We start from the raw sequence: 15,168 nt of genomic DNA on the forward strand, positions 1-15,168 counted from the left end.
CAGAGACCGGGGACATGGTACAGGAGGTGGTCAGAGACTGGGGACATGGTACAGGAGGTGGTCAGAGACTGGGGACATGGTACAGGAGGTGGTCAGAGACTGGGGACATGGTTCAGGAGGTGGTCAGAGACTGGGGACATGGTACAGGAGGTGGTCAGAGACTGGGGACATGATACAGGAGGTGGTCAGAGACTGGCGACATGGTACAGGAGGTGGTCAGAGACTGGGGACATGGTACAGGAGGTGGTCAGGGACTGGCGACATGGTACAGGAGGTGGTCAGAGACTGGCGACATGGTACAGGAGGTGGTCAGAGACTGGCGACATGGTACAGGAGGTGGTCAGAGACTGGAGACATGATAAAAGCAGCCAGTGTGGTGTCCCCTGTGCAGCGGTGTCCCCTGTGCAGCCAGTGTGGTGTCCCCTGTGCAGCGGTGTCCCCTGTGCAGCTAGTGTGGTATCCCCTGTGCAGCGGTGTCCCCTGTGCAGCCAGTGTGGTGGTGTCCCCTGTGCAGCCTGTGTGGTGGTGTCCCCTGTGCAGCCAGTGTGGTGGTGTCCCCTGTGCAGCCAGTGTGGTGGTGTCCCCTCCTGTGCAGCCAGTGTGGTGGTGTCCCCTGTGCAGCCAGTGTGGTGGTGTCCCCTGTGCAGCCAGTGTGGTGTTGTCCCCTGTGCAGCCAGTGTGGTGTTGTCCCCTGTGCAGCCAGTGTGGTGTTGTCCCCTTTGCAGCCAGTGTGGTGTTGTCCCCTGTGCAGCCAGTGATGCCCCCGTGCAGCCAGTGATGCCCCCGTGCAGCCAGTGATGCAGCAAAGAGACAGGAGAGCCGCCTCCGCCGTCTGGTTCAATAGAGCACCGGGAACATCACAGCTTTAATTTCAATAGCTGTGTGTTCCCCCGTCGCATACAGCCCCTCCCCCTTGTCCGGGGAACTGTGATAGACAGATCCCCCGTCCAATCTGGATGGGTGATCGGTCTATCAAAGTTCCCCGAACAAGGGGGAGGAGCTGTATGCGACGGTGCGCGACGGGGAAACACACAGCTATTGAAATTAAAGCTGTGATGTTCTTGGCGCTCTATTGAACCAGACGGCGGAGGCGGCTCTCTTGCGCTATATACCTCCTATGATGGGCGGCACCAGGGGCGGGGGTGGGGCTCCGCCCCCGCCCCGCCCCATTTTCGGCTCAATTATCGGCCATTTTTTCCTTTCCGCAAATTGCCGAAAGGGCCATTTTCGGCCGATATGTTTCGGCGGCCGAAATTTCGGTGCATCCCTAATTGTTAGGTATGGAAATGTAAACCTTTAATATTTACCTTAAAGTGGTTGTAAAGTCAGAAAGTTTTTTATCTTAAAGGAGAAGTCCAGCCAGAGCTTGTTTGGCTGGGCTCATCCTGTGGATCAAAGGAGTGCAATTCGTTTTGCACTCCTGTGACCCGTTTTCAGTAGAGAGCAGACTGAAGTCAGTTCACTGCTGACATCACAGGAATCAGTCCAGGCACTGTGTCATTCCGACAATGGAAGTCTGGATCCACCAGATGCATTGACTGACACCCGTCTCAGCTTCTCAGCGAGCCACTGAGAGTCTGAGACAGCCCGCTCTGCCCCCTCCACAGCTCAGCGCTCCAGTGAGATGAGCAGAGAGATGTGACTGACAGTCTACAGCTCTCTGTTCACAGAGTTCTGAAAACCGAGTGATTGTTGGTGTTCAGGTTTTCAGTGCAGAGGCGCCGGGGGACAGATGTTGCACCCACCTAGGTAAGTATAAAACGTAAAAAAAAAAAAAAAAAAGAAGAAACCCATACTTCTCTTTTAATGCATTTTTTGCATTAAGATAAAAAACTTGTGTGCAGCAGCCGCCCTCCAGCACCCCTAATACTTACTTACCTGAGCCCCCATCTCTCTTCAGCCCACTAGTTCCTCGACCATCCAGAACTCTCCTCGTGATTGGCTGAGACACAGCAGTGGCGCTATTGGCTTCCACTGCTGTCAATCAAAGTCAGTTAGCCAATCGGGAGAGAGAGGGGGGGTGTGAACAGGGTCTCCGTGTCTGAATTGACACAGGGAGCTGTGATTCAGCTTGAATGCCCCCCCTCACTTAAGTATAATATGTTTGTTATTTTTAGGGAGAAAAAAAACAAGACTTTACAATCACTTTAATATATAACTAAAGGCAATTTTTTTTTTTTAGTTTTGAGGGATTACAGTGCTTGTCAGTTTTTATTGCTTTCTGTTTCCCCTGTTAAGGAGATTCATGCTCTCTGTTTGTCCTTTTTCACCAATATCATTGAAAGGAAAAGAAAATCTCACATTTTGGGTTGTCCCCAGAAAGGTAATAGAGGGGAAATCTTTCAATGTGGACACTAGTTGTGGTGACCTGGGGATTCCCAAGGAATTCCCTTAATTTGCATGGATTTCCTCTCACTTCCTGTATGCTATGGGACAGGAAGTGAAGGGAAATCTCCCCAATGGGACACAGATGGTGAAAAAAATCTGACAGGGTTTATAACCCTCCCTTGCTCTATCCAAAAAAAAAAAAAAAGTTTTACCTATAGTTTTACAGTACAAGTAAAAACAAAACACAAAGTTTCTTCTACTCATCAGAAAGCTACCTTCCGAATATCTCTCTTGCACAGAAGGCCCCAGCCTCTCCTCTCGGTGCGGAACAGCTCAGTCTCTGGGTAAAGCCGTTTGGTAAAGCTCTGGTTTTGGCATTGCTCCCCAGCAGGGCAAACCTGTGGGTGACACTCATAAAGCAACATACGGTTCAGGCACTGGGAGTCCAGGCCACATGGAGATTCGTCAGTGGGACGACAGTTACAACGAGGTATTTCTGAGATATCGGCCACCTGGATCTGAATTTTCCCCACAGGTTTGTTGTTCTAAAATATGAAAAAAAAATATAAATCAAAACACACCATTAACAGTTTACTTACAATAAAAATGACAGGTGCTGCTCAAGGCTCGACCAGGTCCTCTTGCATGACAAACTGCTAGGAATGCTGACAAGGACAGAGCCTGTCCTAGCTCAAAACATCTAGTAGCAAAAGGAAGTCCTAAAAGTAGCACATTACAGCAAAACCCTGTAAGGAGATGTATGACAGCCTCAGCCCGGGCTCCAACCAGGCCATGCCCTCCAACGTGTTTCACTCTCTCCCAGAGTTTAATCATGATTAAGTGCCGGGGCGGAGCGCAATGCATTAGGGACGTGGCCTGGTTGGAGTCAGGGCTGAGGCTGTCATACATCTCCTTACAGGGTTTTGCTGTAATGTGCTACTTTTAGGACTTTCTTTCACTAATGAATAAACACTTTAATGTTGCCAAGGATCTGAAACGAAAATGCCCGGTTAACAAAGACTAATTCAATTTTCCTTGGGACTGGATGATTATTTATTTTATAAAGAAACAAAAGTTTCTTGAACTGAACATACTGGGGTTGATTTACTAAAGGCACATAGACCTCACACTTACGAAGTGCAGTTGCTCCAGAGCTCATTAAATGAGGCAAGGCTATACTTTGCAAAGAATACCCAATCATGTGCAAAAAAAAAAAAATGCTTTCTTGCTTGCACATGATTGGATGATGGAAGTCAGCAGAGTTTCTGTTCAATTTCTAAGCTTAGAAACAACTGCACTTGCAGAATGCAACTGCAATCTATTTGCCTTTAGTAAATGAACCCCACTAGATATACAGAGCACGTCCATGAAAATCATTGGAGCAAAATGATTTGAATTTATCCATGCAGAAAACAAGCATCCAGGCTCTACTACCTGTGAGCTGCAATTTCAGATATTATCGACAACAGCCTACTTGAGAGAGCTGGCATTGAAGCATAAGTCATATGTTATAATGGCGCTATAGATATGCTTGTACTATCAACCTGCTGAGTAATGTAATCAGGGCTGCCGAAAAGTTAGATGAATCTGTCTGAAAACAGTAAGGACCTGTACACAACTTCATTGTTTTAGGTACTTGCATGTGCATTTTACATGATAGTCCCAACAATAAAAGGATGTACAATGCTGCCAGCAAGATCACCTTCTGGAAAGATTTAGCATAAATTTAGAGATGACAGTACTCCTTGCTCCCCATAGACATTGCAGGTTCAGACTTCAATCGCACCCTTTCTGTACTACGTTTCCATTGATGTCAAAATCTGAAATTTCTTTCCTGCAAGTTCAAACCCAGTCTTTGTACCTTATTCCTTATAGCACTCATTGATCAAACACATACTAGTTCCATTGTATAAGTCACAGGAATCATATCCACTGTGTTTTACTTGTATTATGCACAGTTTTGGCATTCATGTGCCCAAGCCTCACTCTTCTGTGGTCCTGCAGATCGATCTTCACTATTAGACTTTTTCCGGTGTTTCTTCCACTAACCTTGGACAGACCAGCTTCTACTTGGGCTGCAAAGCTCCCAACTTCTTCCGCCCTCACTAAGGAGCTTCCACTATCCTTTCTTCTGAAGATTCCAGTTAGTTTCAGAGCCTCTTAGTGTGGGTGGAATAGGACTTGGGATGCATGAGTGCCGAGACTGTAGTGATGCAGGTGAAACACAGTGGATACGATTCCTATGACTTGCATAATAAAACCGATATGTGTGTGATGCATTATTACAGAGGGAATGTGTTTGATCAATGATTGCCAAGAGGCATAAAAGGTACAAAGACAGGGTTTGAGCAGGAAAGAATTTTTTTATTTCAACATCAGTTGAAACAGAGTACAGAGAGGCTATGATTGAAGCCAGGCTCTGCAGGTGTGCTTAGAGAGAAAGAAGGGCTGTCATCTTTAAATTTACACATTTTACTTGAGTTACCACTGAAATCCATTTACCAAACTTTCTGTTGCAAATCACATTAAAATATGCAGCAGACAGGACTTTTTTTTAATGGCACCACACCCACAACTCATCAAAAGTGTGCAGATGTAAAAAATTGCCATGTGGGACTAGCGGTCAATGAATTATAGGAATCTGATTCCTAAGATAATGCAACTGTAAACACGAGAAATATGCAACAAGTGGAGTAGGGACTCTGCAATAAGACAAAACCTTTTCCTGGTGACTCCATGGCAGCATACCTACCTATGACAAGCTCCACCTTGGCTCCTCCCTCAGGATCAGTGAATATTACAAAAGTATAGAGTTAGAGCACCCTCAGCATTCTCCTTTTTTTCCCTCATACCTTTGTTTAGTGAATGTTTGGTCGGGCGTCCTTACCTCTGCAGTCGGCAGCTTCCGTCTGGTCTCAGCCTCTCCAGGACGCAGTCCCTTGGCTCGGGCTGCTAAATATGCTAAAAATGCAAGGGAGTCCCTTCTGAGGGTCTTTAGGGACATGCAGCGGTTCCCTAACCAGGGGCATTTGTTCTGCCTATGAGGATGAGGCTTCAGCTCGTGGGGCATGGAGAAAGCAGCTACCTCTTCCCTATTTCCTTGTTTTTCTTTCCTCTCTGCAGGTGCCTCGGTTCCCTGTTTTTTAATTGTGTTCTGCTCTGTTCAGGGTAGTGTGTATAAGGGGGAAATACATTTATGTATTTCAGACCTGTACGGCAGAATATGTCTAAGAAGACTTCAGGGCGTCATGAGGACTCAAGCCCCAGCCCTGGTAGATCTTCCAGGTCTAGGCACAGCTCAAGCGGGAGAAAGCGATCTTCTCATTCCCCACGCCCCAAGGTCCGCAAGGTATCAAGTCTGTGGTGCCACCCCGCTACCAGACAAACTAGTCTGTAGAAGCTGCTTCAAAGAATATGCAGCTGACAGAGAATCGGAGGGCCAACAAGTAACTGACTTGCTGAAAAAAGTTGTGAAGAACTCTTTGGCGGAATTAATATCCGGAGTTCCAACACAACAAATGCAGTCGCTACCTCAGGAAGAAAATTTAAACTTTTCTCTCCCTTCTACGGTGGAACCCTTGCATACCGGGCCCATTGTTTCCACTAGGCAAATGGAGGGAAATGTCCAGTCGAAGGAGTCCTCTGATGATCCAGAGACCTCAGGGTTCAGATTTTCACTAGTGCAGCCTTATGTTCAGGCAGTAAAGCTGACTATCAGCTGATGGACCTTCTAAAAAATAAAATCGGAAAGCTATTTTTCTTTTCTAAAAAAGCAAGTGGCCATTTTTCCCTTGATGGATGAAATCAGACGTGTTATCGACGAGAGGAATGGAATAAAACATAAAAAAGATTTCCAGTTAATCGGCTAACAATGCTGTATCCCCAGATGATGCCTGTTTAGGAGAAAAGCGTCGGGAAGGGCTCGTTGATGCCACTGCGTTGCCAGATTTTATTTCCATGCTTGTATTTGCCTGTAATATATTAACCAGACTGTGGATATCGGAGGAAATAGCTGATGTCCCAGAGGTTGTATTTATAAGAGGTGGAAGATTGCTTACCAACCACCCCTCAAGCGTGATCCGGTCCTTAGGGACCTTGATTAGAGGTGAGAGGCTAGGGGAAACAAGTGGTGCACTTAAAGCACTGAAGGTTGGAGGAACGGTGTATATTGCACTTATTGCTCACATTGCATGATTACCATCATCTGTTGGACGGATTGCACATTCTTCTGAGTGGACTGTTTGCATTTTGCACTGGATATTTATTTTTAACCTACTGGAGTTTTTAAGATGTTTATTTTTCTGGCATAAATACGTTATGCGATTTGCACCATTTGCACTATTGCATGGATTTATTGATTGATTCATTTTGTCATATTGATATTTTGATGCACTTTACTATTGGTATTATGTCATATTGATACTTTTATGCACTTTACTGCTTTGCACCTTTTTTTTTTCTCATTTTTATGCACTGTATGAATTTATATTTATATAATTTTTATTAATATATTTATATTGTTTTGAAGAGTATACATTTAGTAACATTTTAGTTAGCGCCACATAAAACACCCCCCGTATCTGTATTTTGAGTGTAGAGAACACTTTTATATGTGAGCAGCTTTCTATAGATCTTACCTAGTTCTTCTAGCGAGGTTGTGCGCAACAGTATTTATCCATTTTTACATATGGATCTGAAAAAAGCTTACCAGATGGCTGGAAATGCATATAAAGCAGCAATAGCTTTAACATTCGTGTCCAATGTGGGGTGTGTTTGGACAGAAAATTTAGAAGCAGCAAATTGTCACCAAACGGAACTGGTGCAAAATTCCATCTGACGGAAAGGCCCTGTTTGGAGAAAAGTTAGGCAAAGCCATCTCCCGTGTCACAGGAGGTAAATCCAGCTTGCTCCCACAATATAGAAGAACCAGGCACACTAGAACTGTCTCTTCCAGGTTTCAGCATTTCAGAAACAGAGATTTCATACAGTCTAGGCAAGGAAGGGGCTCGAGGGAAAACTGGAAAGGCAAACAATCAACGTTCATGAAGTCTCGCAGACAAGGGGTCACAGCTACCCCACGGGATTCCACAAAATCCCTTTGACGCCAAAGCCCAGCCCAATGGGAACCAGGCTCAAACACTTTTCCAGGGCCTGGATCAAAGATGTCAGGATCCCAGGGTGGCCTCGACAACTCAGTATGGTCATTTTTGGACACTCTGAAGCCAGCCGCCAAAACATTTATTCACCTCTTCAAGTGTGCCAGGGGCCCCACAAAAAGCAGATGCCCTCTAACAGTAAGCAGCCATACCAGTACCCCCATCCCAGAAGTTTTCGGGTTTTTATTCCACCCTTTTTCTAGTACCCAAAAGGTCTGGAGGCTGGAGGCCTGTAATAGATCTCAAACGTTTAAATTTCCATAAACTTTAAGAGAAGTTCAAGATGGAATCATTACCATAATCCAACCAGGGGACTGGATGATATCAGTAAACCTAAAGGATGCATATGTGCACATCCCCATACTTCCATATTATATAGTACCTCAGGTTTGCAGTAGTGAACACTCACATGCAGTTCCAAAGCCTCCCGTTCGATCTCTGTACATCACCCAGAGTCTTCACGAAGGTGTTGATTTCCATCCCGGCCCCACTAAGAGAGAGCGGTCTCAGATTGTACCACCACTACGACGTCATTCTGCTCTTAGCGGGAGATCCAGCTCAGTTGACAGAACACAGGGCACTGGCAGAATTCAGCTGGGTGGTAAATCAAGCAAAAGGTCACCTCACTCCTACCCAAGAAGTGATTTACTTAGGCGTTCACTTCGATACCGCCAAGGGACAGTATCCCTGCCTCTGCAGAAAATGTCAGCCATAACCCAGAAAATTAAGAGAGTGAGACTACAGTCCTACCTGTCAGCGTAGTTTCCTTTGGTACCTGAGGCGCTTTCAATCAGGATTCCTGAACCAATGGAACAAATCCTAGCTCTCCCAACATATACGCTTAACAAACCCAATGCACAGGGGCCTACATTGGTGGACGAATAGGGAGATGCTGGTAAAACCGCGCCCTTTGGGTCACATCCCTTGGATCCCTGAGTACCCAATGTCCCTGAGTACCCAACCTCCGATCATGATACCATGGCTGCCTTGCCTTCTTTCACAGGGTCCTCACATCCACCCAGACCCATTCAGATTAAACCTTCACATTTGGTTGCTGAAAGGGAGAGGCTCCAGGCATTAGGATGCTCATCTAGCGTCATCTCAACCCTGCTTAAGGCCAGAAAACTGTCTACAAACGGCTTGTACGATAGAGTGTGGAATAAGTTTAAATCTTTTGCGGTTGGTAGAACACCTGCTCCCTTTCAGATACTCTATTTCCTGCAGACAGGCCTAGACCTAGGTCTAGGATTAGGCACTCTCAAGGTGCAAGTAGCAGCCATCTCGGCAGCCACCAACAGAAGATGGGCTGAGGATTGTATGATAATTCAGTTTTTAAAGGCCGTGAAGAAAAAACATCCACCTAAAGTACAGAATTTCCCTACATGGGACTTCTCGGTTGTCCTGGATTCCTTAACCAACCAACCGTTTGTTCCAAATATATCAACATCTCTGTGCAATTTAACCTTGTAGTTATCTTTTCTGCTATGGTGTCAGGTAGAAGATTATCAGAGCTACAGGCCTTGGGTGCAGACCATGATCATATCAAGTATTTTCCAGACAAGGTAGAGCTTAGGACAGTTCATGGGTTCATCCCCAAGACAACCTCCACCGTAAGTATCTCGGAACCTTGGGCTCTACCAACATTTTCAGATCCACAATGCAGCTCCCTTCATAACTTGGATATCGCATCCATATTAACATGCTATCTGCAGACCACAGCTCCCTTCAGAAAATCTACCAGACTTGTCATTATACACTGGGGCAAAAATAAGAGTAAGGAGGCAACTTCTAGAATGATAGCCTCCTGGATAGTGAAGCCCCCCCCCCCTCCCGCAGTCAAGGCTCATTCCACCAGATCTGTTTCTGCCTCCTGGGCGGCGAGAGCAAATGTGTCAATAGAAACCATATGCAGGGCAGCAATCTGGTCTTCTCAACATACGTTTTTGAAGCACTACAGAGTAGACCCAGGGGGCTCTCTCTTCGGTTGAATTCGGCAGGCAAGCCATCAAGTCAACATTTACCTACTCAAAGGAGTAACCTTTTGTTCTAAATAAAAATTCCTTTCTAAGCATCAGCCTACCCGTTTTTAGCTAGTTATTTGATATCGTTATGCTGCCATGGAGGCACCAGGAAAACAGAAAATTGTACCATACTTACCATCATTTTCTTTTCCTGGTGCCTATCCATGGCAGCATACAAACCCACCCTTGGTATTCTATATTACGGAGAATGCTGGGGGTGCTCTAACTCTATTCTTTTATAATATTCACTGATCCTGAGGGAGGAGCCAAGGCGGGGCTTGTCATAGGTAGGTATGCTGCCATGGATAGGCACCAGGAAAAGAAAATTACGGTAAGTGTGGGATAATTTTCAGGGTTTTTTTTCAGTATTTAGAGGATCTGAGCAACAGCTCTGAAAACTGGGCAGCACAAAGCATAAATTTGCTATATGGTACTTGGGGGCTTGTGCCTAATGCAGCAGGAATAGAGAAGCAAGCTCAAATGTACAAAATGTACAGTTTTTGGGGGGTTTTCCTTTTCCTTACCTGACATAGGTAAATAAAAAAATTAACTGGTGAAGAAAGTAGTACAAGGTCTACTGAGAAGCGTCTCAAAACAATTGCAAAGTTTTTCCAGTTTCCTAAACTAACTTGGCCACCAAGCCATTGTATGAGCATGCAAGTGTCAAAGTAATGCGAATGAGGGCCTTTCCATGGTTTCATACCCTGATGTGCTTGTATGGAGGGGGTTTTCTGGAGTTTCTCTCCACTTCCAGTGCTTCTTTGCTCTCCCGCTGTGCCTTCAGTTCCTGGAACCTCTTAGCAGCCTCTTCTAGAGCTGCACATGATATTAAAACAGAGGCAGAATCACTAAATGTATATAGAATGTGTATACTTTATGCATTTGCACAATGGTTAATATTAATTAATGTTAATATTTACAGGACTTAGAGGACATCGCATTACACAACAGAAAAATAAGGAAACTTCCACAACTGAAACACAGGCAACAACAAAAAAAAAAATCTTTCAGATGCTCTAACCCTTCCTTATTCTAATGTTACCTTGGAGAGATTCCCCCTTACTTCCTGTTCTAGCATTTAAATGAAAAGTAAATGGAAATTGACACTAACAGTAATAAAAAACGTTACTGCGATTATATCTCTTCCCCGCTCCTTCCAAAACAAGTACCAAATAAATGAAACTGAATTTGTGCTCTCTTATAAACTTGTATGCAAAGTATATATGAGTTTGAGGTAGCCATCATGAAGAGGTTACATTTCCTTTCATCATTCCACATACTAACCTTTCTTAAACGTTTTGTACATACTAACCTTTCTTAAAAGTTTTGTTCATACTGGTCTGGCCCTCTGCAAAGCTTTTATCCCCTTCTACATAGGGAAAGACACGACCCTGGTGTACCCAATAATAATCATGAGAACCAAAGAAGAAAACTGGGAAGTCTCCTATGTCATGTTTCAGGCCCTGGATATTGAGTGGGACGGACCTCGGATTGCAGATCTCAGCTGGCCACCACCTGAAGAAAAAAAAACAAAATGGCATTTTAGAGTACATAACCAGAAAGCAGTTATATATAGACAAAGTATCTTTAGCCCTTAACTTAACCCCTAGAAGATTTAAGCCCTTCATGACCGGGCCATTTTTATTTATTTTTTTGCAATATGGCACTACGTTACTTTAACTGACAACTGAGCGGCCGTGCAACACTTTCGTTTGGTGGTATTTGATCACCTCTGCTGTTTTTATTTTTTGGGCTATAAACAAAAAAGTGCTGACGATTTTGAAAAAAAACAATATTCTTTACTTTCTGCTATAAAACATATCCAATGAATTAAAAAAAATATTAATTTCTTCATCAATTTAGGCCAATATGTATTCTGCTACATATTTGTGGTCAAAAAAATCCTAATAAGCGTATATTGCTTGGTTTTCACAAAAGTTATAGCATCTACAAACATTTGATATCTATATATATATATATATGTATATAATATTATTATTTTTACTTTTTTTTTTACTAGTAATGGCGACAATCAGCGACTAGGTATGTTATCTGGCCGCCCTGCCTCAGTATATGTATGATGGGCACTCCTCAAGTGTTTAGGAATACTGGCTACAGACATACTAGAAGGGCAAAGTAACTTATCTACACTCATAATCACACAATGATACCATGAATTCAACACTTGCCTGTAATTCCCAAGCTTGACCCACACAATCTGTTTGTAGTGCAGCTTCTTCCCCGTCCTGCAGTCATTGCAGCTCCAGGATCCTTGTGGCATCTCTATGTTGAGACAGGAAGGGTGGAAGGCGGCTGGACAGGAATCGCAGCATAGTAGTTTGCCGCCTCCTCGAATGAACACATAACACCTTATTAAGAATACTGATTAGGGTGCCATACCAACCCTTTCATTGCTTGGGACACCCAAACAACAAAAGGGTTACAAGCTAAGTTATCACGGACCAACTGGCTTTTGAATGGGCAGAATGGACAAGCAGAAACACCCACAATACTTAGTGGTAACACTAGTAGTTTTTAATGGTCCATGTGGGCCTTTTATGTCACGCTCTGCTAAGGGGGGAGGGGACCAAACAGCTGAATGCAACTTTAAGATACATATTGGAAAAACTGTTGCATTAAGCATTGCTGGCAAACCTCATTATCCATACAATGGTTTTACATTCAGGAGTATTTTAACTTGATGGGAGTAGTATGCACATCAATCAATTCCTTTGTGATAATTTGCAAAAAGCCAAACATTGCAAAAATGTGTACAATTTATTTGATTGTTAATGTGGGTAAACTAACAACTGTGCATGAGTTGCTGTATTGTACATCATCTGTGTTCATGTGGAAGCAGCCCATCAACACAATGGATGCTGGTGACAACTAAAGCATGACTAAGAAGCACACATAGAGCCAAGTAGGTGAGCCAGTCCTTATTCTTATTAAACTGCCAGATAGTCTTTAACATGATTGGCAGGATATCTGGATGAACATATGATGCCTGGTGGAAACAAAATCAGAGAGATTTATAAAGATTTAATTATATATAGATTTTACCCATAACTTATAAAGTACAGTCGGTAAGTATAAACAAAGCTTACTCTAGTATTTACCTGAATGTGACTTTTGCATTTCAGGTTTGTAAATGCTCCTTCTAGTGGTCACCTGTTATTATTATTCAGACCAAGGTGAAAAAAGACTCTTTAAAGCCCACCCCCTGACCAACTTACACTCACCAATGCAGCGCTCCTCCTCTGTTGCAGCTGCTGTAAAATATCCATGTTGAAGCTTACAGAGGGCTGATTGCATAATCTTTATGTCACATGATAACACTTGGGGCCAGTAGACTGGCTGCTTGTGACCATGCACTGCATCATGGTGTGAGGTTACATACTGGAGTCATGATAGGTGCGACATACATATTTTGTGGCAGCTACGATAAAGAAAGGAGCAACATTGAGCCCTAGGAAGGTGAGTATAAGAGAATCCAAGGTGTGAGCTAACAAAAAAACTTTTAAACATCCACTTAGATATGTCCCTAATAGAGTGTCTGCTGTCCTTGTCACATCAGACCTCACCATTAGACTTGCAGTAAAGTAGAGTCTTTGAGTGGTATATATATATATATATATATATATATATATATATATATATATATATATATATATATATATATATATATATATTGTGGATATAGATATATATATATATATATATATCTAGATAGATAGATAGATAGATAGATAGATAGATATAGATACAGTAAAACCTTGGTTTGAGAGCATTCTACAAGACAAGCAAAATGTTTAAATACATTTTGACTTGATCTACAAGCATTGTCTTGATATACAAGTAGTGTCACATCACAACTGATTATAAAAGAGAAGAGAGGCGCCTCTAAGTGTAGCAATATGGTTCCATTTAATGAAGGTACAGCATTTAGCAACTCACATGGATGATAATTAAAAGAGGCACATCTAAGTATGCAGGCATCTGGGGTAAAGTTGTCCACATAGACCATCCTCCTCATCGCCATCAACGTCATCCCTTCCACGCTGCGCTCCACGAGTGGGTCAAGCCTCGCTTTCAGATCACTTTACTGTAGGGTGGTCTTCCCAGTCACTATTGCAGACTGACATCGGTGAAAGCCAGCGGTGCGGAGGAAGGTCTGTGTGGACAGCTTTACCCCAGATGCCTGCATACTTAGATATATATATATATATATATATATATATATATATATATATATGGCTGCCCCCATATACATGCTTACTTACCACCTATACACAGAAACAATTTTTTCTGTTTTAACAAACTTTTTTAAGATCATTTAGTAGAGGGGTTTCCAAACTTTCTAAACATAGGGACAGTTTACCATCCTTCAGACTTTAGGGGGCTGGACTATGGCCATTGGGAGTAAAAAATATCCCAGCATCAGTGGAAGTAAACAATGCCCCATCTTGGGTGTCAGTAAGAGAAATTAGTGTCACTGGAAGGAATTTACAGTGTCTTGAAAAAGTATCCATACCCGTTGAAATTTTCCACATTTTATCATGTTACAACCAAAAATGTAAATGTATTTTATTGGGATTTTATGTGATAAACCAACACAAAGTGCCACATAATTGTGAAGTGGAAGGAAAATGATAAATGGTTTTAAAAAATTTTTAACATGTAGAGAGTGACATTTTTGCCCGTTCTCTGCAAAATAGCTCAAGCTCTGTCAGATTGGATGGAGAGCATCTGTGAACAGCAATTTTCAAGTCTTGTCACAGATTCTCAATTGGATTTAGGTCTGGATTTTGACTGGGCCATTCTAACACATATGCTTTGATCTAAATCATTCCATTGTAGCTCTGGCTGTATGTTTAGGGGCGTTGTTCTACTGGAAGGTGAACCTCCGCCCCCAGTCTCAAGTCTTTTGAAGACTCTAACAGGTTTTCTTCTAAAGCCCCGTACACACGAGAGGACTTATGTCCGACAGACTTCCGAAGGAGTTCTGCCGGAGTTCTGCCGGAGTTCCGACAGAGTTCTGACGGACTTTTCGGCTGAGCGGACTTGGCCACACACAATCACACTAAACTCCGACGGATTCGAACGTGATGACGTACGACTGGACTTGAATAAGGAAGTTCATAGCCAGTAGCCAATAGCTGCCCTAGCGTCGGTTTTAGTCCGTCGGAATAGCATACACACGAGCGAATTTTTCGAAGGGACCGGGTCCGGCGGAGTTCCGTCGGAAAAATTTGAAGCATGTTCCATATTCTAAAGTCCGTCAGACTTTGGTGAATCAAAAGTCCGTTGCAGCCCACACACGATCGAATAGTCTGACGGAATCAGTCCGTCGGACTTTGGATGTTGAAAAGTCCGCTCGTGTGTACGGGGCTTAAGATTGCCCTGTATTTGGCTCCATCCATCTTCCCATCAACTCTGATCAGCTACCATGTCCCTGCTGAAGAAAAGCATCCCCACATGATGCTGCCACCACCATGTTTCACGGTGGGGATGGTGTGTTCAGGGTGATGTGCAGTGTTAGTTTTCCACCACACATAGCGTTTTGCTTTTAGGCCAAAAAGTTCAATTCTTATTTCATCTGACCAGAGGACCTTCTTCCACATGTTTGTTGTGTCCCCCCACATGGTTTCTTGCAAACTGCA

The 15,168-nt window shown here is 43.5% G+C and overlaps 1 protein-coding gene across 4 annotated transcripts in view; it reads right to left on the minus strand.

The window, feature by feature from the left end:
* Positions 1 to 15,168, minus strand: part of NSD3 (nuclear receptor binding SET domain protein 3) — a 203,464-nt gene that overhangs the window by 21,059 nt on the left and 167,237 nt on the right. For 2 of the 4 annotated variants that reach the window (XM_077469942.1, XM_077469940.1), the window contains 4 exons: positions 11,695 to 11,851; positions 10,818 to 11,020; positions 10,209 to 10,321; positions 2,604 to 2,873 (listed from right to left, as the gene is read on the minus strand). In XM_077469942.1, the coding sequence (XP_077326068.1) occupies positions 2,604 to 2,873; positions 10,209 to 10,321; positions 10,818 to 11,020; positions 11,695 to 11,851 (743 nt within the window). Of the gene's footprint in view, positions 1 to 2,603; positions 2,874 to 10,208; positions 10,322 to 10,817; positions 11,021 to 11,694; positions 11,855 to 15,168 lie in introns of all 4 variants that reach the window. The other 2 variants (XM_077469941.1, XM_077469939.1) reach the window with 1 other exon arrangement.

This window comes from Lithobates pipiens, unplaced genomic scaffold (assembly GCF_037356315.1).
Source record: "Lithobates pipiens isolate NorthernLeopardFrog02 unplaced genomic scaffold, aLitPip1_a1.2 Scaffold_8, whole genome shotgun sequence".
Classification (NCBI taxonomy): Eukaryota; Metazoa; Chordata; class Amphibia; order Anura; family Ranidae; genus Lithobates; species Lithobates pipiens.